Source organism: Acomys russatus, chromosome 6 (assembly GCF_903995435.1).
Source record: "Acomys russatus chromosome 6, mAcoRus1.1, whole genome shotgun sequence".
Taxonomy (NCBI): domain Eukaryota; kingdom Metazoa; phylum Chordata; class Mammalia; order Rodentia; family Muridae; genus Acomys; species Acomys russatus.
In genome coordinates this window covers 60382944-60408911 of record NC_067142.1, presented here as the reverse complement: position 1 = coordinate 60408911, position 25968 = coordinate 60382944, and the positions used below count along the sequence as shown (strand labels likewise).

The 25968-nt window shown below is 43.4% G+C and overlaps 2 protein-coding genes across 3 annotated transcripts in view; both read right to left on the bottom strand.

Annotated features, from left to right (window-relative positions):
* Nme7 (NME/NM23 family member 7) overlaps nucleotides 1-25968 on the bottom strand; it is a 391631-nt gene that overhangs the window by 274559 nt on the left and 91104 nt on the right. The window lies entirely within an intron of this gene.
* Nucleotides 1-25968, bottom strand: part of F5 (coagulation factor V) — a 68281-nt gene that overhangs the window by 31110 nt on the left and 11203 nt on the right. The window contains exons 3-12 of the mRNA XM_051147752.1: nucleotides 24566-24688; nucleotides 16210-16422; nucleotides 13426-13569; nucleotides 10480-10701; nucleotides 8737-8902; nucleotides 7540-7717; nucleotides 5306-5405; nucleotides 4778-4989; nucleotides 2722-2872; nucleotides 432-644 (exon numbers count right to left, since the gene is read on the bottom strand). Coding sequence (XP_051003709.1) covers nucleotides 432-644; nucleotides 2722-2872; nucleotides 4778-4989; nucleotides 5306-5405; nucleotides 7540-7717; nucleotides 8737-8902; nucleotides 10480-10701; nucleotides 13426-13569; nucleotides 16210-16422; nucleotides 24566-24688 — 1722 coding nt within the window. The remainder of the gene's footprint in view (nucleotides 1-431; nucleotides 645-2721; nucleotides 2873-4777; nucleotides 4990-5305; nucleotides 5406-7539; nucleotides 7718-8736; nucleotides 8903-10479; nucleotides 10702-13425; nucleotides 13570-16209; nucleotides 16423-24565; nucleotides 24689-25968) is intronic.

Here is a 25968-nt window from a genome sequence, read left to right as displayed (position 1 = left end):
GTCCATGTGAAAAAAAAAAAAAAAAGCCAGGCATGGCATCCCATGATTGGAACACAAGCTCTAGGGAAGTCATTGGGACCCACTGGACAGTTTCTATAGCCTATTTGGTAAATTCCATGCCAGTGTTTCATAGAAAGGTGGATAACGCTTGAAGGATGGCATCAAGGGTAGTTTTCATGGCTAATGTCTTTATGCTGCTTCTTCCTGGTTACAGTTATCTTCCTGCCATGGTACATCCTTACTGTCCAGTTGCCCCAGAGATATGTGAATGGAACCGACATGATACTGGTTCTATTTAAGCCCTTAATTTCCCACCTATAAACCATGAGGTCCTGGAGACACGCCAGGAGTGGTGGTAACGGAGAGGTCAACAGACGTTCTCCACGTGAGAGCCATCAGCTTTCTCTCCAAGTACTCACGCTCTCACTCACCAGTGTTATCCATTGTGACAGTCACGGATTCACCACGCATGGGGAACAGGGTCAAGGTGTCCTCATGCCTCTTGCCATAGATGAACGAGTGCCCCGTGAAGTGGATGGTCAAAATATCATCATGAGTCCCCACACTGCAGAAGTGCCACTGGACAGTGTCATCATAACAGAATCCTAGCTTGGATATGCTCTCAGGCACATAGCCATTGATAGCTGAAAGAGTAGAAGCTGTCAAATGCCAGTCCTGTGCAGCAAGAGGACCCATGTCTAATTATAACCAAGATGAATAGCCCTAGGTTCATCTGGTGATTATGAAAGATACATTTTATAAGGTCTAATGTGAGGGTCAATCACTTTCAGCTTCCCAAGTGATGGCTGATGTTCCCAAATTAGCTGAGGGAGAAATGTCAGGATACAGACAGAGCCTTTCATTAACATTAATTTAGGCATTCATCCACCAAGCAAATAGAAACTGTTATTTTATGCTCTGCCGTAAATATACTCTCATAATAGGTTCAGATTGTCCAGGAAGCCTCTACCAGGAAGACAGGTCTCCATACAAGAAATTTATCTTCTTGACATAGTAGTTGTGAGTAAAATGAATGTCACAAAAGGCTTGTTTAGCACATTTGTCATTGAGACCTATTATCTGTAACCTACATTTTACTTAACAGCTTCCATTCAAGTGTTGAGTTCACATATTTTAATTATCTTTTAGGGAACACCAGTTCAGGCAACCTGTTTATTTACATATTACTGAGTGTGGTCATCCAATTAAGATATGATTTATGTGAGGGCACAATCTATACACCCAGGTCACCACTGTGAACACAGTCCTAGTATGGTGCTGGGTCCTAAAATTTTTTTTCAGTGACTATGCACTGAACACATGTTGAGTTGCTGAAGGTATGTGTTCCATGTGTCACATGTTGAGTTGCTGAGGGTATGTGTTCCATGTGTCACATGTTGAGTTGATGAAGGTGTGTGTTCCATGTGTCACATGTTGAGTTGATGAAGGTGTGTGTTCCACGTGTCACATGTTGAGTTGATGAAGGTATGTGTTCCATGTGTCACATGTTGAATTGCTGATGGTATGTGTTCCATATGTCATATGTTGAGTTGCTGAAGGTATGTGTTCCATATGTCATATGTTGAGTTGCTGAAGGTATGTGTTCCATATGTCATATGTTGAGTTGCTGAAGGTATGTGTTCCATATGTCATATGTTGAGTTGCTGAAGGTATGTGTTCCATGTGTCACATGTTGAGTTGCTGAAGGTATGTGTTCCATATGTCATATGTTGAGTTGCTGAAGGTATGTGTTCCACGTGTCACATGTTGCGTTGCTGATGGTATGTGTTCCATGTGTCACATGTTGAGTTGCTGATGGTATGTGTTTCATATGTCACATGTTGAGTTGCTGAAGGTATGTGTTCCATGTGTCACATGTTGAGTTGCTGATGGTGTGTGTTACTATTTTCTACATCATTCCACAGGCTTTCCTAAATGGTCTAATGTGATAGACAGTGGCTACTAGTGGCAATTAAAAATGCAGATGGATTCCATTGACATGAGCTTTACACACTGTACCACAAAGACACTAATAAAACAAATCTAATTTTCTATTACGTTTAAAAATTATATTATCTTTATATAGTCAGATCTTGTCTCAAAACAACAACAACAACAACAACAACAACAACAACAACAACAAAAGTAGTATCTGGAATATATTGAACTGAGTAAAACATTCTCATTAATTTCACTTATTTCTCCTTCCTTTTCAATTTTGCCAGAAAAATTTAAATTACATGAGGGACTCATATGTAATTTTTGTTTGTCTAGAATTACCCCAGATCCACTGCTGAAAGGAAATTATGTGAAGAAAGTTGAATGTGGCACCTGTCAGTCCTGAAGCTATGTGCACAGACCATGGCGAAGCTGACATGGAGGTAATTATACATGGCGGTTTGATACATCACACACACACACACACACACACACACACACACACACACACACACACTTTGGAAGCAGGAAACCACTCTGACTTAAAGGATCACCAGATTTGAGCCATTTCTTAACAGACCAGAGTCTTTGGCTGTGGTCTTGTCAGGGATGCTGTCACCAAGACCTTCGGTTGTGAGTGAGGAGAGGGTAGGATAATGTCACCACAGTTTTTGCTATCATCATCATCATCATCATCATCATCACAGTTTTGCCTCTAGGCACAAACACGCTGCAACCATCCAAGTGGAAAAGACAGATGGAAATAGGGGGGCTCTGACTTACTGCTCATGATGTTTGATTCATAAAACTTGGGGTCGTCACGCTTCACCTCATTTGGATTTTCACAAAACTTGTTGATGTTGTCCTCAATGTACCAGCTCTTGTTCTCATCGAACACTGCAAACACAACCTGCTGCTCGATGTCTGCCGCCCTCTGCAGGGTCAAAGGGCAACAGTTACAGCTCCTCGGCTGCCTATTTCCCCACTGTCCTGGTTGAGCCCAGAGATGCCACATGTCAGGAACCTATGAGAGCCCGTCACGTGCCAAGTACTTGTTAGAGATAAAGCTAACACATTAAAAACAAGTGGAATAGGTCAGAGAATTCAGTTAAAAACACCCAGAGGGGGGAAAAATCCCATCTTAATACAGCATCTGTAAGAACCTGTATGCTTGTAGTTGAACATTTTTAAATGAATGACTGAATGTGTTCCAAATGGGTGAAAAAATGAGCAGAAGGTTGCAACAGGAAAGCCCCACACCCTTCCTTCCCTGTATCCTTTACTACTTCAATAAATCAGGAGCTTGCAAATATTTTGATTTTTCTAGGCACCCACCTATTTTGCCTACCTTTGGATAAGACCTCTTTCACTATTACATAGCCTAATGGAAGTTTTAGGTAAATAATATGAGGCCATTAATTGCCAATAAAGATGCTGAAGATGTAGTTCAGTTGGTAAAGTACGCATAAAGTCCTGAGTTCAATCCCCAGCACCACATAAACCAGGTATGGTAACGTGTGTCTCTAATCTTGGGACTCTGGAGGCACCAAAGTTCAAAGTTATCCTTGGTTACATAACCAGTTTGAGGCCTGCCTGAATTATAAGAGGAAATCTGTATTAAAACAAAAACAAACAACAAGAGAATAAAACAAGGGGTGGGCTGGAAAGATGGCTCAAATGGTTAAGAGTACTGGCTGATCTCCCAGAGGGCCCAGGTATACACATGGTATGTAGACACGCATGCAGGCAAGACACCCATATACATGAAATAAGATAAAATAAAATAACCTAAAACTTAAAAAGAAAGGAAAAAGAAAGAAAGAAAGAAAAAAAAAAAACAATTTAAAAAAGTCTAAGGCTATCCTGGGCTATATAGCAAATTAGAGGCCAAGCTGGGCTACATGAAAACATGTCTCAAAATAGAGGTTAAGAGCATTGGCTGCTCTTCCAGAGGTCCCTAGTTCAATTCCCAGCAACTACATGGATGCTTGCAACCATCTATAATGAAATCTGGTGTCTTCTTCTGCCGGCAGGCATACATGCAGGCAGAGCATGTATACATAATAAGTACATCTTAAATATATAAATAAATAAAAACTCAGAGATCCAGTCTCTTTGATCACATTCTTTGCTATAACTTAGTCCCACCAAAGAAAGAGTTTTGACAGGCTCCAGCTTTGCTAAAGACCGTGGTTCCAGCTGTTCTTGCTCTCAGGCACTCTCCCGTCTCTGTTGCTTGCCTCTGGTGACAGCAGCAAAGATCGGTACCAAGCTCTCCCTGAGCTCCTAGGCCACGCTGCAAACACATTTCTTTCTTTCTTTTTTCTTTTTTTAAAGATTTATTTATTGTTATGTACACATTGCTCTGCCCACATATACACCTACAGGCCAGAAGAGGGCATCGGATCCCAATAGAGATGGTTTGTGAGCCACCATGTGGTTGCTGGGAATTGAACTCAGGACCTCTGGAAGAGCAGTCAGTGCTCTTAACCTCTGAGCCATCTCTCCAGCCCTGCAAACACGTTTCTAAGAGGAATATTGTTACTTATTTGATCAGAGGAGACAATTAAAGGTCTCTTCATCACTCATTCAGTACCAACAAGCCTGGGTCCTGAATCTAAACATAGACCCCAGCATCACACTCAAGATGTGTTTTCTGCAGCCAGAGTCCAGGGGAAGAGACAGAGCAACACTATACAAGATGGTCCCCAGTGATAAACATCCTCACACTGTGCTAAAGACTAATGCTCAGTGTGTTTTAGAAGGGAAACTCTCTTATTCAACTGTGAGGCCTAATCTATGCCAGACCATTCTAAAGGTTGCTTTAAGGATAAAATACCTGTATGCCTCTCTGGTCCAGGGACCTGCTCTTACAAATTAGAAGCAGCCCTATTAAGCCAGAAGCAATGTCCCTGGTAATGTCCACATCACTGTAGTATGGCCTTGTTAGGCACTGTGCGTCATTTTCTGTGGGCTCATCAAACTCTAGAATGTTCCATTTGTAGGTGTAGGTTTCCCCTGGTTGAACTGGTCTGATCATGGTGTGACTGCCTGAAAGAAAATAGACACTGTCACTATTGATGAAAATTATTTCACTGTAATAACTATCTGCCTTAGTTTTTAGTTATGGCAGCTAACGTAAAGAAAGAAATGTTCCTTTTGTATTAAGGGCTTGACTACAGATAGCACGGAGCTGTTCAGTTGTTCTCCACTAGATGCCGCCAACAGCACTCCAAGAGGAGAGAGTCCCCTTCCATCACCATTACTGACTGCACTTGTTATAACCACTGAGCGAATAGGACAAGAAAAAAACAAACTATGGAAGCCTTTTGGGGTCCATAGTCTCCCAGAAGTGAAAGGCTCCTACCTGAAGTGGAGGAAGAGTTGCTGTCATCTTCGTAAGGAGAGAAGGTCACCCCTTGAGGGTAAATGCTGTAGGGCCGGCTGGCCATATTTTTGAACACAATCTACAAAGTTAAGTCATATTTATGATTTCATTATTTAAGATCTTGTAAGAACTATGAGACAAGAGTATGGGCAGCTTCCTGTGTGTGGTGGGGGGGAAGGGGGGTAGCTGTACATGTGACTTGTACCCGTACCTACAGGTATGTATTCAAGCAGTGAGAACATCAGCTCTGTTTATCCCCCATTACCTGGAGTGAAGGAGCCTTTGGGAGAATTTTACTCACATATAAAAATGAGAAACAGAAGTCTGTCCCTGAAGGACAAGGTTAGGAGAAATTACGTTTTCCCTCATGGCACCTCGCCCTCTCCCAGCCGGTCCTCACACCCTTCCCTTGGGTCACGTCTACTCCCTTTCTACTCTAGACCATGGCAGGCTTGTCAGGTTCCCTGAGATTTTTGTCATTGAAGTTACCTTCCTGAAGGGGCCCTGAGTTCCGAATAGACTATGCTTACGCCAAAACCTAAAGCATCACGGTGGAGCCAAAAATGAGGGAAGGAAGGCAAGAATCAGAGGGCAGGGAAGCTCGGCCTATTTTCAAGTGAACAAAATGGGTTTTGTCTGGGGCATGATTTTCACAGAAGCCCCTAATTAGCCTGTTAGTCTTCAGCAGACAACCTTAACCTTATCTTCTACTTGGTCTGTTGCCAAAGCCTTTGAATCATCCGCAGTCTGTAGATTGTCTACATCTTTAGTGTCTTGCCAATCAAAGTAACCTCCAACTTCTTGGTCCTTACCTAGCTCTGTGATATGATATGATGTTCAAGCAAATTGAATAAAGAAAACTTCAGGCTTAAAAAAAAAAAAAAAAAAAAAAAAGCATTACATTTAGTGAGGGCGGGGGCCGCGCATGTTGCAGTGTGCATGTAAAGCCAGAAGACAATCTGTGGGAGTTGATTTTCTTTTCCCACCATAGGCCCCGGGTAATGAACTCAGGTACTCAGGTTTGGTATCAAATGCCTTTATGCACTGAGCCATCTGGCCAGCCCAAGGGTCTTGTGGTACGTATAAACGCAGCTGTAATCGGAGACCAGCCTTTAGCGCCACATACTTAGAGTGCAGTGAAGAAGTACTCCTGCGCCACTATGCTGTCTCAGATGTTCGCACTGCTGATGAGCAATGTTTCTTTTCAAAAGGTACTCAAGTCTGGGGTTTTGAGACAGATGTAGGGGTTTTGTCAAGGACACTGATTTGAAAAGTCAGGGGAAAAAATGTCTCCTGGCTCTCAACAGTAAACCAGTTGTACGGTGTTCACAGGCGTGTAAATCTTGCTCAGGCATATTTCCTTTTTACTTTGCTATGAAGGTTGAGACAAACTTTGCAGACAATCTTGAGACTGTACACATATGTTTCATTGCACTTACTTGCGGCCTTGTGCTCTTTGTTTTGCTTTTTGGATTTTGAGACAGGGTTTCTCTGTGTAGCCTTGGCTGTCTTGGGCTCGGTTCGTAGGCCAGGTTGGCATCGAACTCACAGCAATTCGCCTGCCTCTGCCTCCCTGAGTGCTGGGATTAAAGGTGTGCGCCACCACGCCTGGCTATGTCCTTTGCTCTCATATTCTTCTTCCTTCCCTCAATGCCATTAAGTCTGTTTTATTTCCTTCTAGTTTGATTATCTCTCTTAGACCCTTTGTATTATTATGCAAGCTATAAATGAATAAAATACTAAAATACTAAATAAAACTAGACCCCTTGCTCAGATATAGCTAATGGACGACTCATTATCCATGGTTATGGGTGGAGTGGGGACTGTCTCTAATGTGAACTCTAGTGGCCCCCATTTGATCGTTTTCCTATGGTGGGGAGATCATGCGAGCACACAGAGGAAGGGGATGCAGGCTATCTGGATGACACCTGGTAGGCTGTGGTCACATGGTGGGGGAGGAGGGTCCCTTCTGTCAGAGGTCTAGGGGAGGGGAATAGGACAGAAGAAGGAGGAAAGGTGGGAATGGGAAGATACAAGTGAGGAGCTAACAATCGGGATTGTAATATGAATACATAAAGATACATTAATACTAATAATAAGTGAAAAGAAAGAAAGGAAACATATGAATGTATTTTAAAACATTGAAATTGCCAATACCCTGATCTGTCTTTCACTGTTTAACTCTCCCCTGCTTTCATATTCCTGGAACTTACCTTGAGTGTGTCTCTGACCTGGCCTCTAATAATTGGGCCCAAAATTCCACTTTGTTTGATACTGGGATTCTCTGTGCGTTTGGTGAAGGTCTCTTCTTCATACTGCCTGTAGATAACCTTCTTATATTGTTTTCCAATTTGGTTTGAGAAATTGTCCAAGTGTAGAGACCTGTATTTTCTGAAAGTGAAATGAAATAATAATAATTAATTAAATAATTAATTGAAAAATTAATTAAAAAATTTAACTACTTCAAGTAGCGAGTCCAACATGATGTGGGATGGGGAAACCCAAGTGCATGTAAGTTCTGCTTTGGGGGCACCTAAAAGGCTACTTCTGGAACATTCTTAGTGTAGTTTGCAACATTCTGGTGTCCTCAGTGTAGCCAACAATGAGCAATCAAGAGTCATCTCCTCCAGCACTGACTAAGCCGTACACAGCTGAAGAGAAGCAGCTGCAGGGTCAGCACATGTCTGCATCCTCCCCTCTCACTTTTTTGATTCATAGTATTTCATTGTATAAATGTGCTATTATTGTGCTTTTCTCATTGAAGGACTTTTAGAGTTAATTCTAGTCTTTGATTCCTCATAACATTGCATCAGTGAGCACCCTATTCATACAGCAAGAATACTTTTATGCAAGTAAATTCCAAGAGCACAGTGCCTGGGGTAAAGAGTATGTGTGCTCACAATTCTAACATAATTGTCAAATTATCCCACAGAATGGCTTTAGCCGCACAACGGGTTTTTGTTTTCCTCAGCCTTGACAGCAGACGGTCTGATAGCTACAGAGCAGTATTCCAGTAAAATTCCATTTTTGTTTTTCTCATTATGAATGTTATATGAAGAGCTACTAGAACTTTGTTTTTCCGGCGCCTTCCCTCAGCTGTGGGGACCCATGAGTAGCACTGAACTTGTAGAGCTGACGGGAAACCCTGTAGCAAACATCTCCTACACGGGCTCACAGTAACAAGCATTTAACAAGCTCCAGTTGCTGTAGTTCCTGTTACTATCATCAGGCCACACCCCTGTGGTGAGTTAGGGGTAATTAAATGCCAATATGGATAAGAATGCCTAGGTGGAACCAAAAACTCTCTCTTGAGAGCTGGCCACTCATGACATCCCATTTCGCCCCCCAACTCTAAGGACCACTTGCCGTTTGCCTCTAATCTCTGCATGGTGGTCTGAACCCCCACTCACTTGTCTATATCCACAGGTATCACAGGTGCATAGTTCCAAATGACTTCCTCGGCTGCAATGTAGTATTCCCACCTTTTTATGTGTCGCCTCTGCTCTCGAGTGAGAGTCTTGGGATTCCTGGTTTTCTTAGGGCAGTTTTTTATGTCAATGTAAGCCTGCATCCCAGCTGGATTAGGATATAAAGAATAGTGGTAGAATTTGAGAGAGAGAGAAAAAAATTTATCAAAATGTGTATTTAGAAAAAAAATCAACTTGCAGAAGACAAATAGTAACAGCAAAGAGCAGCATTCAGACAATTTTCAGCTGTTTTGAGTCTAGCACTCTTTTTTAAATGGGTCACAAAAGGAGGCAAGAGTGGAAAGCAGCGTGAGGAGAACCGGGCAGGGGACAAGGTTGAAAAGGTGTTTCCTCTGCAACAGGAACAAACTTAAAACCCTGTGGCTAGCCTTGGGATATGGCTCTGTGGTGAAGTGTGGGCTCAGCATGTAGATGGCCCTTGGTTTGATCCTTAGCACAGTGAGCTCTCTCTCTCTCTCTCTCTCTCTCTCTCTCTCTCTCTTCTCTCTCCCTCTCTTCTTCTCTCCCCCTCTCTCTTCTCCCTCCCTCTCTCCGTCTCCTAAATAAATAAATATAATACAAGAAAGCTCTTTGATTTTTCTTTTCCTATTATTTGTCACTTTGTTAAGTGAAGACTTCCATAGTGTATACTCAATATGATTATGAATTAAATAAAAATGTATAATAGTAATTGTTCTTAATTTTAGTTTTATTTCTATTAGTAACTATACTAGAGCGATAGTTTATCAGGGTCACTGGTCATCACTTCAACACCATTTTAATTGCTCATATGAAAACAAAATGATCTCATACAGTGCTTATTCCTAAAATACCTACACACCTGGGGGTGACAAATGGCTTCCTGTGGTAACAGAATTTGCTTAGATTTTTATCTCTAGCAACGTGAATGTTTCTCTCAATAGTCTAAAAGCAAAAGTGTGTGATATGACAGTCAGCTGTTTCATTTGCATGGTACCACATGACTCCTGCTGGCATCCCCTCCCCCCTAGAATTCACAGATGCTCCCTCAAGTCCACTTCTAGCTGGGATGGTGCCGCGTGCCTATAATCCCCACATTGGGAAGGTGGAGACAGGAGAGTTGACATGATTTCAAGGCCAGCTTAGAACATGAGTGAGGTTCAGGCCATCTTGGCTTACAGTATAAGACCCTATCTCAATAAAACAAACAACCAACATGTCATTCATGGTCCATTCAACACACATGGACTGAGGTCTTTTCTGTGCCAGGCTTTTGTGCTCACTCCATTGCAGGGAGCCATATTCCCATCTTTGGCCTTGTCAGTCTTGGTGACTCTGTACTTCTGTACATTTGTGTATGTTTATCCTGTTCGATCTGGTCTCTAGGTCCTTTTCTTTGGCTACATATGAAAGACACCCCAAAATACATCTAAAGAGGTATTAGTTTTTCTTCTTCTTTTGTGGAAGTAGAGACCTCTTAAACCTCTGCTTTATTTTAAAAGGTCTTTGTCAATGCCTGCACCTCCTTTACCTCCATTCAGTGGGTGACAGATAACTCTAAAAGTAGAGTGTCTGATGGTGCTGTTAGGAACCAGGTTGTGTGTGTCTGGGAAGGGTTGACTAAAAGGTTAAAGGAGAAGAAATAAGTTAGTAGCCTGGGAAGAAATGGTGCCCACACGACACAAGACTGTCAGAAAGGTTTCTTGCCTTGATAATGCTTTGGGGTGAGAGAAGACACGATCCATCTTCCTTCTGGGCTCACTGTCATGTTTGCGGTCGTAGATGTCGCGCTGACCAGACTGATGGTGGACACCTTCTGCTGGTTCTGCTCTAGGACTTGGCCGTTGAAGTGAATAGAGAACATCTCCGGCCTCGAGCTCATTGCAATCAGATGCCAACTGACTTGCTCGTAGGCACAGAGCATTATATCTGAGAGGAAGAGTCAACACCCAAACACACAGAGACAGGGAAACAAAGAGTCACAAGCAAGTAACAGCACAGAGAGGGGGCAGAGCTCAGGATGGAGGCCACTCTGTCAGGGCTGCAGAGGCAGCTGAAGGACAAAGGCTAAGGGGCAGCTAAGCACGTGATGAACCACCCCGGCTTGTCCAGGATGGTCTCTCAGGACACAGAGTTCTCAGTGTATGAATTGACAAAGTCCTGGGCAAAATGGGGTGAAAGGTCACAGCAATCAAGGCATCTTCGCTTGGAAGAAGTCACCAGCACCTGCAATGGGCCAGAGTGTCGGCACCTAATCTTCTTGCAGAAATAGAGGTCCAGTGCTGTCAAAGTGGGAGAAAGCATGAGGGTGTGTGGAGGAATTGTCTATTGTGTCTTTGCTGCCTTTTACATTATTTTAGCAACAACAAATTGTTGCCTGTGTGACTGGTGCCCTCCCTGTAAGGACACCGAGAGCTTTCCACGGACAGACTGGTAACAACCGAGGAAGAGCCACAGAGAAAGCCCAATTTTGCTTTCTTTGTTGTCACAGTGATTGAGAAATTGCTCATTTGATCTGGGAGAGCCAGTCTTGGCTCCTTCCCAGATCTATAACCACTAGACTTAAGAGGACGGTCTGGGAATTGGTTTCTCATCCATAGAGGCACTTGTCCTTCGTGCAAGCATTGCAGACAGGAAGCTGGGAGGTAGCTAGAAGGTGTGCGTGTTTCTGTGGGTGCGTTTATCCCACTCAGAAGCAGCTCACACTGAGTCCAGCAATGGACATATTTATAGTAGCATTGTCATGTCCATTCAGTGCATGTTACCCCTGAAGACATTGTATCTACCAATGATTCTCCCGCCTTTTTTTCCTCTTTTGCATTTATTTGAAATTATTCTTTTTTTAAACTACAAATTTATAATCTCTCTGTCCTGTTCAAGTTATTTCTATTTTTTGCACATACCGTCTACTATATCAGCTTTTATATATTGAAGTGGATTACTCTCCCTGTCAGGACACAGACAATGGGATCGTTGGTCCCATTTCTGGGATCAGCATGTTGAGACTACTAGTTAGTTAGGACAACACACAGGCAGAGAAATGAATGAGGTCCCAGTTCAGACCCTCCAAGGTAGAGGTCAGTTAGTGCAGTCCCAGGTTTGGAAGAGCCTGGCTTTGGAAGCCAGAATCAATGGCCAGAGCTGCGTGAGGCAGACAGAAGATGGCGCCAAGTGAAATAGCATAGAAACTGAAAGCAACACCAGGTCCCGATTCTTAACGACATTCATTTTCCTGTAAGAGAAGCCATTTGTGATACCGATACATGATAAAGTTCACAGCTTTTGTTTTTGTTTTGTGTACGCACGTGGGCTTGAATGCCATGGTTCAAGTGTGGAGGGTCAGGGAAGACCTGTGAAAGTTGCTTTTCTCTCTCCACTATGTGGATCTTAGAGAGCAGATCATCAGACCTGGGGAAAAACACCTTTACCAGGTGAGCCATCCCTAAGGAGATAATTTTCATTTTTTCCTAAATGGAAAATATAACACACACACACACACACATACATTCTTAGCCTATTATCTTGTATTTGGTGATTGTAAATTTGAAATGTTAAGTCTGAGATAGAAGCCAAGGCTAGACTCTCCCACAGAGCAAGTGAACAGTTTTCCAGTCACCATGGGAACAAAGAGAGAGTGAATGTAGGCTTTCTTCCTTCTGGGAGACAAACCATAGAAACCAGGTGGTTGCTATGGTTATGGCATGTTCCCTGAAAGGCTCGTACACCAGAAGCCTGTCTCCATGAGATGAATTTCAGGAGGCAGAACCTAGAAACATGAAGCCTAGTGGACAGCGCTTAGGCCACTGGAGGAGATTGAGGAAGTTCTCGTGGGGCCTCAGGTAATTCTCACGAGAACGAGTTACTGTAAAGCAAGGCCATCCCTGTTCTTGGCTTCCTCTACATGCAATCATTTGCTCTTTTTGTTTCTTTGTCCCACTGTGACACAGACAAGTGGTCCCTCACCAAAAGCTGAGCTGATGAAGCTGCCAGTCTTGATCTTTCTGCTTCTAAAACTGAATCCTTTTTTAAACATCTTTTCTTTATATAGTAGTTAATCTTCAGTATTTTGTATAGCAACTTAATATTGATTAATACAGTGGTAGTCAGTGGTCCCCCATTTAACAGTTGGTATGATTTTACTTCTTACAAAACCCTGTCTTCAGATGGGAAGGGAAAACTTTTACATGCCACTGACTATAGTTCATCAATAGACTTTTGAATGGCTAATAATGCATTTGAATGGTAGAGCATCTTCCTGTTCATCCTGCCTACAACTACATTTATTTTATTATTTCTGTTGACTATTCATATTAGAGATATTAGGAGACTCTGTACTTGAGTAAAAGTTGATATGTTCAGAACACTGCGCCTATCAAGGCCGTATCAAATAAGATTCCTTGTTGCCTTCTGATTTATCTGTAGTACTTCTTCGATAAGACCAAAAAAAAAAAAAAAAAAAAAAAAAAAATGATGATGGTGATGATGGTGATAAAATCATGAGAAACACTGGATCATTGCACAAGATTGTGATACTTTGCCACCAGGCACTGGAAACCAGTGACTGCGGTAGCTTCTACCTTAAAGAAACAGTGGGGCCAAGGTAGGACAAGTGGGACGCTGTCATTGCTGAATGGTGCCCGGCCCCTGTGTTACCTGGCATTGTCCTATTCACAAAGCCATTGACGGTGTACATCAGGGACGGTGACTGGCTCCAGCTCTTGCTCTCATCAAACACAGCGAACAGTAGCACTTGCTGCTTGTCAAACATCTTCTGCATCCCATCCTCAGTTAGGGTGCCTGAGGAAGAAAAGGCATGCTTCCAGCACATTGCAGATGGAAGAGTACCTTTAATGTTCCCACACATCCAAATTTGGGGCCAAAAAAAAAGTAATATTGATATTAATTTGAAGCATACATTTGCAGCCAGGTCTTAAAATGTATTCCTATAATCTCAGTACTCAGGAAGCTGAGGCAGGAGGATCATGAGTTTGAGGACAGCTTGGGCTACATAAGGAGTTCAAGTCCACTATGGACTATGCACTAAACCTCTACCTCAAAAGACTAAAAACTAGCAACATCAACGATTGAAAAAACAGCCACTTATCCAGTCTTCTAGGCCAGATCGTGCACCCCAAGTTGAATGAAGCTTACTCATTTGTACGTAAATGGGACGTGCAACTAGAGAAATGTTTGTATCAAGACAAACATCTTTATATGAGTAAAAATGGCAATAAAATAAAAATGCTTTTTATACAATTAACAGGTTTTTTTTTTTTTTTACAATGCAATGCCAGGAAATTTATAAATGTATTCGTATGGTGAATAAGTGAGCGAGGACTATGATCCGTGTATAGGTTCAGATGACACTATTTTCATGGTACAGCTCACTGTGGTCCTTTGATTGTTTTAATGAAAGATGGGCTGAAGACTCTTAATGTAAAGAAAGCAAGAAAGGAGAAAGTCGAGTGCATCTCTGAGAAGCATAGCTAATGAAATCCCTTGCTGATGGAACACGGGGAAAGGAATGACCTATGGTAAACAATGCCTTTGAGGATTCTGGGAGAGGCTCCAGGGGGAAATGCAGGTATGTTTTATTCCCTGGATTGTTCTTAGATGTAATTTCATGCCCCTAGTGACAAACATTTATATTCAATTTGTAAGATATGCTTATTCTTGTTAGATATTGGAAAAGAGCTATAGAGCCCAGTCTTGTCTGTGACCCTGATTCTAGATATGGCCTTGTGTCTTGCCTTCATGTTTTCCCAGATATAATCTATAGTATATGCCAGGCAATCATGTTTAGATTGGTCTGTCCTGAGAAAGTTCTGGGAAAGAGCTGCTCCGTCAATATTTAGTATGGGCTTAATGGTGTATATTTACATGGTTCTCTGAACACAGACAACCTTCCTCGGATCATTGCTTTGTTTCATTCATGCAGGCAAATGGATGGAACTAGAAATGCTCATAATGAGTGAGTTAACCCAGACCCAGAAAGACTCACGTGGTATATACTCACTTATAATTGGACACTAGCCCAAAAGGGATGTCCCATGAAAGTCTTCACTAACCAGGAGATTGGGATAGATGTGGGGACTTCCTATTGGAACTCTAGGTGAGAGAAGTACGGGAGAAGGAGGAAATAGAAGGATCTAGAGGGTCCTAGAAACCTACAAGAAGATCGTCATGATGGGCGGATCTGGACCCAGGGGAGTCTGTTCAAACTATGGCACCAACCAAGGACAATACACATAGTAAACATTAAACTCCTATTCAGATCTAGCTAATAGACAGGACATTCTTCACAGTTGTGTGGAGAGCAGGGACTGACTCTGACATGAACTCTGGTGCCCCATATTTGACCACTTCCTCTTGGTGGGAAGGCCTTGGCACTCAGAGAAAGGATAAGCAGGCTACCAGGATGAGACTTGATAGGCTGTGACCATATGGTGGGGGAGGAGGTCCCCTTCTGTCACAGACCTAGGGGAGGGGAATAGGGTGAAAGAAGGAAGGGGGAGGGACAGGAGGATACAACTGAGGGGATAACAATGGAGATGTAATCTGAATAAATTAATTAAATAATAAAAAAAGAATCACCACACCTGATATTGTGGCAATAGATCCTAAAAGACACCAGTGTGTATAACTTAAATTGTCAAAAAAAAAAAAAAATACACTGAAACTGAAGTAAAACTGTCTACAGCATTAGACTGTAGTCCACCCATTCTTTAATACCCTCAAATTCAAGGTCTTGCAGACACAGATTTGCATAGAATGGCAAAAGTCAATACTCACAAAATCTTTGAACTACACCTAAAGTGTTCAACTTGTTTTTAGAAAGCAAGCTGATCTGTCAATCAGTATATGGTACCTGTAATAATACCACTAGGGACTAGGGAAGCTAGGGGAGAAATATCACTACGAGTTCATGGCCCTTTCTACTAAAACAAACAAACAAAGAAACAAACAAACCCACTAACCAACCAACCAACCCACCCTCAACCAGATAACAGCAAAAAGAAAGCTGAAGTTACACATGCTTCTAAACCAAATCACCAGCACAAACCTTAGCTATGTCGCTTGCACCAGCCACTGTCCTTTCCAGGAACTCTCTCAGTGTGTAGGGTGCTAGGGTGTTGTACACTTTAAAATAAGTAGGCTTGGCTTTGAGGTAAATATTACTGATCACACAAGCACACAGGGACGATGTCAGAATAGACTTGAAGGAAGTTGCCGTGACTGAGATGAAGGGAGGTTCGCAAAGAAATGGGGAAAGCCAGTAGCAGGTGCCATTTTCCCTCATCCAGGATCTAGCCTCCACTCCCTTCTCCTGCTTCACCTACAAGAAGGTACCAAGGTTCTCCCAAGCCTCTCCCCAGTACAATCTCCCAGCCACCCCAGCACCTGTGCTGTGGTTGAATCTGGTATTCTTGTGTTTACCTTTCTTACAGATAAGCAGAGGTCCGATCAGACCCGAGTTGAAATCCTGGGTCAGGTTTTCATAGGAGTAGTAGATGTGGGTGAGGCACGAAGGGTCATCAGGGGTGGGCCCACTGTCCTCACTGATGACCCACTTGTAGATGTATTCTCCCCCAGGAACCACAGCATCATCCATCCTCTCATCAGGGAATGTGTGGTCAGGATAGGAAGCCCCTGCAGAAGCAACAGCAACAAAGACATCCAGATTTTTCCATCACTCTCCAGTGTGGGGAAACCAAGAGGAGCCCTCTGCAGATGGTCCGCCTTTCATAGCGATTTTTGTAATTGAAGAGTCGCATACAGCTAAGGCTGACCAAGTGAGTTTTCAGGGTATCAGAACAACGGCTTAGCTGTAATCTGAGACCCAAATCACATTTCATCAATAAACCACCTCATAATACGAGAAATAGTATGCTTTCTTCAGAGTTCTTCACAAGTTATGCCGGCTTACTGTTAGCGTGGGATGTGTGCTGTTTGGCTCGGGAAATATCATGTCATCTTTCCCACTGAAGCTATGCTCAGTCCTGTTTTTGCTTTTGTTTGTTTTTGCTTTTGTCTTAGCTGCACCTTGCCACTGGACCATTCTGATCTTCTCCACCCACTAGGGTCTCAGCATCTGCCTCCTGCACGCAGTCTATAATTTGCACATATGCAGCCAGTCTTACCCAGAAGTGAAGATGCCCCACTTGGTTGTGCAAAAGCCCCACTGACAACCTACGCACACTGGGCGTTCCCTCCAGCAGCAGGGACACGATGCAGAAGCTAGAGTTCCGTTTTTGAAGAAGATCTTAGATTAAAAGGAGCGTGGAGGGTTGAGCTATGGTGGAGATGGAGCAAGCAGGAGCAGGAAGGGCAGTGGTCAGGGTCCTAGGCATCTAGAGGGGCTGGCTTCCTCTTTGTCAGCATCACTCCTCATTTAATCAAGTGAGGTTTTCACTGTCATCAACTGATGCTGTGAGTCCTCTTTGGGATAAAGTTACCTTTGTTTGGTAGAAGGTAAGACCTACGGAGTATAGAGACTCAGTCCTGAAGTGTCTTATATTATGGGCAAAGAGCGGGTGGAAACTATTTTCCTAAAGTGATTTCACTTCTCAAAAGAGGAATGCTTGGTTTCTTCCCAGCCTTGTTTTCCCTTTCTCTCTTTCATCCTCCCCACCCTTCTCTGTCTCCCATTTGTCATTATATTTGATATATAATAAAGCTCGCCAAATTTAAATATAATACTTGATGAGTTTTAACCAATGTGTACAGGGTTACACCTAATCATAGTGAATGCAGAGAATTCTTTTATTGCTCAAAGTATCTTTATGCTACCTGCAACCAATGCTCTCTCCTACCCAGGCGCAAGAAGTTGTTTATCTGCTTTCTTTCACTAAAACTTTGTTTTTATATAATGTCACATAAATAAGATGATACATTACTTATGCCCTTGTGTTTGGCAGGAGTCTTATTAGGTTTTCTAATGCTGTCATGAAGTACCATACGCAACTTGCCAAAGGGAGTCAGGGCAGGACCTTAAACAGGGCAGGAACCTGAAGGCAGGGTCTTATGTGGAAACTATGGAGGAGTGCTGCTTAGTAGCTTGCTCTCCATGTCTTGTACATCCTGCTTTCTTATAGCACCCAAGACCGCTTGCCCAGTGGTGCCACTGCTCACAATGGGCTGGGCCTCTCACATCAATCAATCATCCATCAAGACAGCATAGGCTATTATTGCAGCTCCCGGAGTTCATAGCTGGGTAAGCAGATTGCTTTCATTCCCCAGCAGTATACATAGAACCTTCCAGTACTGTGAAAGCTAGCTAGTAGAGAGAAGGAGCTCCTGGGTCAGCCGCAGCTTGGTTTCCTCATGTCCTATAAGTCAAGTATATCCCACCCCAGCAGCTTAAGGATTCCCCTCACTGTCACTTTCACTGACACAGGAGCGAGAGGTCTGCCACCATTTCCTCCTTTTTGCCCTCTCTGTGCGTACCTTGTACTTTTAAATAGCTTTGCCTTATCATTAGTTTTTAGCTATTTGGTCATGATATGCTCTGGTGTGGTTTTCTTCTTGTTCCTACTTCTCAGCTTTGTCGATTCTTTTTCTTTTTTAAACATTTTCCCACTGTATTTTAAACATATTCTTCCTTCCCCTCCAACTACTCCTATAGCCTACTCACCTCCCTAACCACACAGCTTTGTCCTCTCCCTCTCTCTCTGTCTCTCTCTCTCTCTCTCTCTCTCTGAAAAACAACCAGGAAATTTAAAAAAAAATTAAAAATAAAAACTGAAAAATTGACTAATAAAAAGAAAAGTCAATAAAAAATCAAAACCAAAGAGTACACACACACACACACACACACACACTCACACACACCACATGCCAAAACAAAAGACTTACCCCAAAGCATAGACTCCACTTGGCCAACTGCTCACAGGCATGGGGCCTGCCCTGTAGTACAGTTGATACATGCAGTGTCACTCCATTGGAGAAAAATTAACTCCTCTTCCCCAGGAGGTATCAATTGTAAACACCTTCTTCATGAAGGGTGGGACCTTGTCATCATTTTTCCCTCTCAGTGTTGGAATTGAACTTGTGCAGGCCTTGTGCACTCTGTCACAGACTCAGTGAGTTCATATGTGTATCAGTTTTGTGTCTGGAAAACTGTTTCCCTGGAGTCATCCAGCACCTCTGGCTCTATAATCTATCCTTGTCCCCTTTCATGTAAATCCCTGAGCCCTGAGGGGAGGAGCTTGATAAAGACATTTCATTTGGGACTGAGTGCTCCGAAGTCAATCAATCAATCAATCTCTCTCTCTCTCTCTCTCTCTCTCTCTCTCTCTCTCTCTCTCTCTCTCTCTCTCTCTCTCTCTCCCCCTCCCTCTTCCCCCCCCCTCTCTCTCACCCTCTCTGTCTCCCCACATGTCTAGCTGTGACTCTCTATGGTAATTACCATCTACTGTAGGAAGACGCCTTCTGGAGATGACTAGACAAGGCACTCATCTGTGCATACAACAGTATATCAAGAGCAGTCGTTTTATTGCTCTGTTCCTTTGGCAGGATAAGAGTAGAATTTCCCCTGGAGTCCATGATCCATCTAGCCTCAGGTTCTTGGCCACTTCAAATCAAGAAGTGATTGGATATTACCATAACATCTGTACCCCTGTTGCGGCAGTTTATCTTGTGGGCAGATCAGGTCTCTGTTGTGGGTTGCAGGGTTGACAATGATTTCTCTTCTGGTAGTGTTCAGGATCATGAATGCTAGTCAGTAAGGGTGAATGCTAGTCTACATGGGGATCAGCTCAACCTCTCCGTGTTCAGTACCATGAGTAAGTTGTATCTTCAGCAATATGGCCTTACCGTCAGGTATGTAGAATTAGCCAATAGCCTTGGCAATCGCCTGTGATGTTGGGGGCAGGGTGGGAACTTGTCAAAACTTTCTTCACCTGCAGGTCTGCAGTCTACACCACATCTGAACAGTTTTAAGTGATTCTTTCCTTCAAGCTCTTTTTCTGTCCCCATCACTTGTGAGACCCAGCTGTACACGCTACATCACTTGATAATGTACCACAGTTCACCAGCACTCTGTTCATCTTCAGTCTTTTTAAATCTTTTTTTGTTTTAAGTAGTTAAAAAAAAAAAAAACAGATTAATAATCCAGATGTGGTGCACACGCCCGTAATCCCAGCACTCAGGGAGGCAGAGGCAGGAGAATCTCTGTGAGTTTGAGGCCAGCCTGATCTACAAAGTGAGTCCAGGACAGCCAAGGCTACACAGAGAAACCCTGTCTCAGGAAAAAATAAAAAAAAAAAATTAATATTCTCTAATGATTTCCTCACACCATCTAATGTGTTGTTAATGTCACTTGATATTCTTTTCATTCCATTTACTCTATTTACATGCAGAAGTTACATTCAGGTATTTTCTAATCCCATCTCTTTCCTGACCATGCTCATACTTAGCTCTACTTCCCAGAGCGTAGTGGAGAGACTCAAAAGCAGTGCCTTAAAATTTTATATTGCACCAGTGTCAGCCTCCCTAACTGTACCTCGCCTCAAACCATCTTCAGAACATCTGCCCACTCAAAATGTGGCAAGAGTTTCCACAGCAGCAGCGTGCACCTGTATTCTCCAGGTAGGACTGGGAAACAAGGCCCCTGCAAGGTCCATGGTGGTGGGGGTTCGAGGCTGTGGTGGGGTATCCTGATGTACTGTGTAGGGTTCTAAGTGTGGAAGCCACATAATGGAAGGGTTGAGAAGTTATATCTAGAATTACTTATTTGACAAATCTCTAACATTGACCACAGTACCACATACGATGGGTGGACCCAACTCCTCTCTGGCCTCATCATATGTGAGTCTTGCCGTTTACTATGTATCGCTCACTCATGCCACCTCCATGTTCCCCAGACATGCCCAATGCTATCCTACTTGGGCTCTCTGCAGATACGGTTCCTTCTGTTTAGGATATTCTTGCTCCATTTCATACCTTAGACAAATGCGTGCTCATCTTTCTGAAGCCAACACAAATACCGGTTACTTCTTCCCTCAGCTCTGATTCTGTTACATGTTAACAATTTATAGTTAAATATTTGTGGCATATTCTTTCCTGCTGGGTTACAATTATTAGCATCTGCACATTTTGGGTTGCTGGAGTGTGGGCTCCTTAAGGGCCACGTATGGCCAGCATCTCTGGTGTCTTCCATAGCACATAGGAAACATGGACTATATACTCATGCAAGGTTGCTGTAAGGTCACCAAGTCATAGCTAAAAGACGTAGTCTGGCAGGATTACATGAGATCAAAGTAAAGTAAATGCCACTATCAAAGAACCTAGATGTATTGTTTACATGCACCCTACATCACTGATTGCTTTTTAAAAAACAAACAAACAAACAAAATGCACACGTCAGAGATCTGGTAACAGCTGAACTCTGGCATAAAACGTAGCTGATCCAGAATCTTAGCTATGGATTTTTTTTTTTAAGTTTCTGCTCACTAGTGTCCATTGTAACCATTTTTCATCTAACTACCCACCTGGCTATCATAGACAAGGGAGACTATGGTCCCCGTCCCAGTGTCAAGATCATCAATTGAGTGTATTACATTGAGTGTGTTACAACTATCTCACCATGAGAGGCTTAACACTAATAGCTAATGTGGACCATCAGATAAACTCCCACCTCAGTGATAAACAGGATTTGAGTGCTAACAACAGTCAGGAGCCAGGGAAAGAGAAAAGCTTAAGTAACTTCCTGTGAGTTATAACATTAACTCTTGGTCTATGAGGAAAGGCCTCAAAGAACAAACAGGGAGCTTTATCACTGGAATCTCTGAAGCAAAAACTAAACTGATAAGGAGGGCCACCCTCCCTGGTCAGGCTTTGTGCAACAACTGGTAGGCATGTGGTTCCTTGAGCTGCCTTACATGAGGCGTGCATGCTGGTCCTTGCTGAGTGACTCGTCTCCAAGGCTTCATGGGTTAAGACGTGGTGTTTCCTGATATGATGCTCCCACTGTTGTAGCTGCTAAGACCCCATGGGGATCCCTATAGTGGGAAGCTGCATCTTCCCAACACCTTTGCAGGCTCTCCAAAAATCAGGAAGTGGTTTTCTTTGCAGGGTAGGAGGTTGTCTGAGAAGATGTCTGCCTATCTTTTAGATGTCTGATTTTACACAGCTCATTCTTCTGACTCCATGCTATAGAGTGGTGATGTTCTTTGTTTAAAAATTATTTGATTGTTTTTGCATGTGCATATGTGATATGTAGGTGTATACATATGATTCTATGTGTGTTCAGGTGCACATACTCCTGTGAACATGTGCATGTCAAGGCTGAGGTTGGCGTGAGGCATCTTCCTCAATGGTCTCTACCTTATATGTCGAGGCAGGATCTCTTACTCGAAGGCAGAGCTCACTGATTCAGTAATCTATGTAGTCTTTTTGATCCAAGGATCCCTGTGGCTACCTACTAAATCCTGTGACTACAGGAGGGCTGCCATGGCCACATCCCCTGCTGGGCATCCAAACTGCTGTCCTCACACTTGCAGAATAAGTATTTTGCCACCGAGACCATTCCTGTCACACTTATGATGACGTATTTGTTAGATTATAGGACTCATGATACCTTTTCCTGTCAGGTTGAAGGAGAAGGCTTATGAGCCTTGACATCAAAGTCAAAGCTGGTGTACCCCTGTTAACTTGGAAAATCCTCCTCACATCCCTTTAAAGCCCTTTACTTTTAAATTAAGATGAAGTAATTCCTTTTCTAGAGATACTGCTTTTGATGGGTTTTAAGAACTAGAACACACACGAGTACGCATGCACACACACACACATTACACACACACACACACACACACACACACACACACACGCACACACACACAAACTTGTGCTTCTGATACAGGAAGAGTTACCAGGACCTTGCTTCATAGCCCAAGCTGCTCTGTCAATCACAATCCTTCTATCTCAACTGCTTGAGTGCAGATATCACAGAGCTGTGACTCCATGACTTAAGTCCCTCCCAATGGTCCCACCCCTAATACGGCCTCAGCGAGGCCCTGCAGGCCTCCAGTCTCCATCCCCTGTGCCTAAGCACAGAATGCTTTTATGGGAGTCCTGGAAATGTGAGCTCAGGCCCTTGTGCTTGCTTCGTAAGCACTCTTTACCTGCTGAGCTGTCTTCCCAGACATGACTCAAAGCTTAACAAACCCAGTATTATTAGAAAGGAGCTGTATTTCCCCAAACCAGTTTGTGTGTTCTGTCAAACACGGGAGCCCAGCCTCAACCTACCTACAGCTACGACTTCTCAACCCTATGCTTCCTATCTCTGCCTCCACTGTCCATCCACTGAGCATTTACTTCTGAGGAAAAGATCTTGGACTCTCACAGAGCTGGGGTGCCACGTATCACAACAAGAGGCCCAACTATAGAGGTAAACTATAGGCGATGGTGAGTGCTAGACACAGAAGGGGAGACGCCCGTGTTCGGACATGGAGGGGCATGATACCAGGTAGGAAACTGACCAGGAAGGAAACTATGGACTAAGTTCACATCTTGTTTCTGAGGGACTTTTTCACTTTTCCTTCTTACCTGCACCACAAGCGCTCATACACAGTGATAGGAAGATGCAAAGAGACGTGCTGGGGGCGGTTTCAGCGATTTTGTTTCACAAATGCTCGCTGACTGAGTAACAGAGGGTCAAATAAACACAAAAGGAAGACGAATGGGGTTGCAAGGTCCATTCCATCTGCAAACAGCTGAGCTAAGGGGCAAAGTCCACAGCTCTTACCTCCTCTCACGTTGGAGAGGGAGCTTGAAGGGGACGGTTTGGCCATGCTGTTGCTCCCCTCTCCTGTTTTGCACTGCTGAACTCTGGTTTAGAAACCTGATCGGAAGACTCATCACTGTGTGAATTTGGGGAGCCTAATGGAAACTCTTGTGCACACCTCTCACCCCGGAACCTGCCATGTGTTCCGATTTGTTTCTCTATTGGTGTGGTAAAACACTGACCAAAAGCACCTGGGGAGGGGGGGAATTCCCCGGATGACAGATTAGAGTCTGTCACGGAGGGAAGGCGAGGCAGGAATGGAAGCAGAGACCACTCAAAACTCTGCTCATGAGTTTGCTCCCCTGGCTTGTTCAGCTACCCCTCCTTTTCACAGCCCAGGCTCACCGCTCAGGGACCATGCCATTCACAGTGAGCTGGGACCACCCCCTACCAAATAACAGTCAGAAAAATGTTCCACAGACATGCCCACAAGCAAATGTGATGGAGGCACCTTGTCAATTGAAACCCTCTCTTTCCAGGGCGGCATAAATCTTGATGCCTGCAAAGCTAATGTATTTAGTTAGTAGCTGGCTTATTTACAAAATGTTTGCTCAGGCTGCCTTCCCGTGGGGTTTGTTTGTGCTTGTTAGAACTCACAGAAGCAGGGGAGGGATGCAGAGAAGCCATAGAGTTCAAGCAGATGCATTTGCCCTGCATTTGTCTGTGTGGATACATGGACTCAGTTCTGCCTTAAGCCATTCTGGAATGTACTGCTATTTCTATTTGAAGATTAACACATGGAATTCAGAGAGATGAGGTGATTTCCCCACCCACCTTATTAGGAAACCGGAACCTAACAAAATCCTGATGTTCAGGTGATGCTAAAACCATTTGTTTTCATCTCTGAAAATGAAAGTATGATCAATTTTTATAGTTTTAATTTTCAAAAAAGAAATTTCGCTAAGAGAACATAGTTAACAATACCAGTTTTTAAAGCAACGATATTTAGCAATGATATTAAGGAGTTATACCCTTTGTCTTGTCCGAGGGATAATACATTTGTCTTACCTTCTGAAAACTTGCTGTATTTAATTCCTTGAGGATGGATGCTTACTGGCTTGTCTGCTTTATTTTTAAAGTGAACTTTCACGATGTCTCCAATCTCAGCATATAAAGTAGGTCCAAGAAGTCCTAAGGAAGGATAAGTTTGAAATTGTTCATATCCAAGATCATCAAAGATATAGCAGCTAAGCAAGAGCAGTGTGTAGAAAGCCCCAAGATTATCTCAATTGCTGTCACTTCTGATCCTGAAATTGTTTGTCTTGCTTATCTTGAGCTTGACTTAAGCTGCCTTCTGCTCTTTACATCTTTGTCACCCCATAAACTCTATCATGGCTCATGACATAACAACGAAAAGGTGAGTCCTGGGCCTCAAGCCCCCAACGCAACTACAAAGAGTTGGAGAGACAGTTCCTACCCACTGTCACATGCTGTCTTTCCTTACACGCTTTAATTCTTCCCCTACTCCTGGAGGGAGAGGGGCAGATAAATCACACCGTTCTCTGGCACTCACACAAGTTCAAAACTCCCCGAATCCCTGTGACTTGAATCGAGAGCAACCTTGGTGTAGTTAAGGGAAGCCTTTGTGTCAGTCCTTGCAGTACTGAGTTCACAAAGGCGAGGGAAAGATGAGCAGTAGTGAGTGGGGGTGAGGTGGGAGGATCTATGGGCCATGGCTGGAATTTGGACTCCTTCCAAATGGAATAGCAAATTATCTGAACTTTGCGTAAGAGAGACAAGGTCTAACATGTTTTTGAAAACTCATCCTCATTAGAAAAAAAAGATCATGCCAGCTGCTGTGTATGGAAAAGAGGGTGGCAGTGTAGTGATGAGACAGTGCTGTATTGAGCCAGTGTGTGCAGCAGTGCAGTGGTGGTTCTCTGGACACATCTGGATGTCAAGCTAACAAGATTTTCTTACGGATGGAATGTAGCATGTGGGAGACGGCAGGGAAGATTCGTGCGGTGTTTGATCTGAGCCACAGGCTAAATATCACTATCAGTTACCATGACCGGGAAGAAGTGGGGAGCCGTCCAGAGATACAGACATCAAGGCGAAGGCTTTGCTTGCTACTGCAGGCACAATGTGAAGTCTTGAGCCACACAGATGAATAAAACCCAGTCCTTGACCCCCAGGAGATCACAAGGTAGTGTGGATGTAGACCACAATAGGGGCTACTCCTGAGAGACAGACGAGATGGTCACGGGAGCAGAGAGGTTGCAGAGCCAGCTCCCTCTGGTTCCTTAGCAGAGAGCTTATGTATGAGCCCAAGCTCTGGAGACTCATACACCAGAACTTCCCAAAGTGTAGTCCTGGAGGTCTCCATTTCACACTAACTTGGTTGTCTCACTGAAAGAAAGATTCCTGAGAGACCACCTCAGCCTCAGCCTGGAGGCAGAGCTTATGACTCT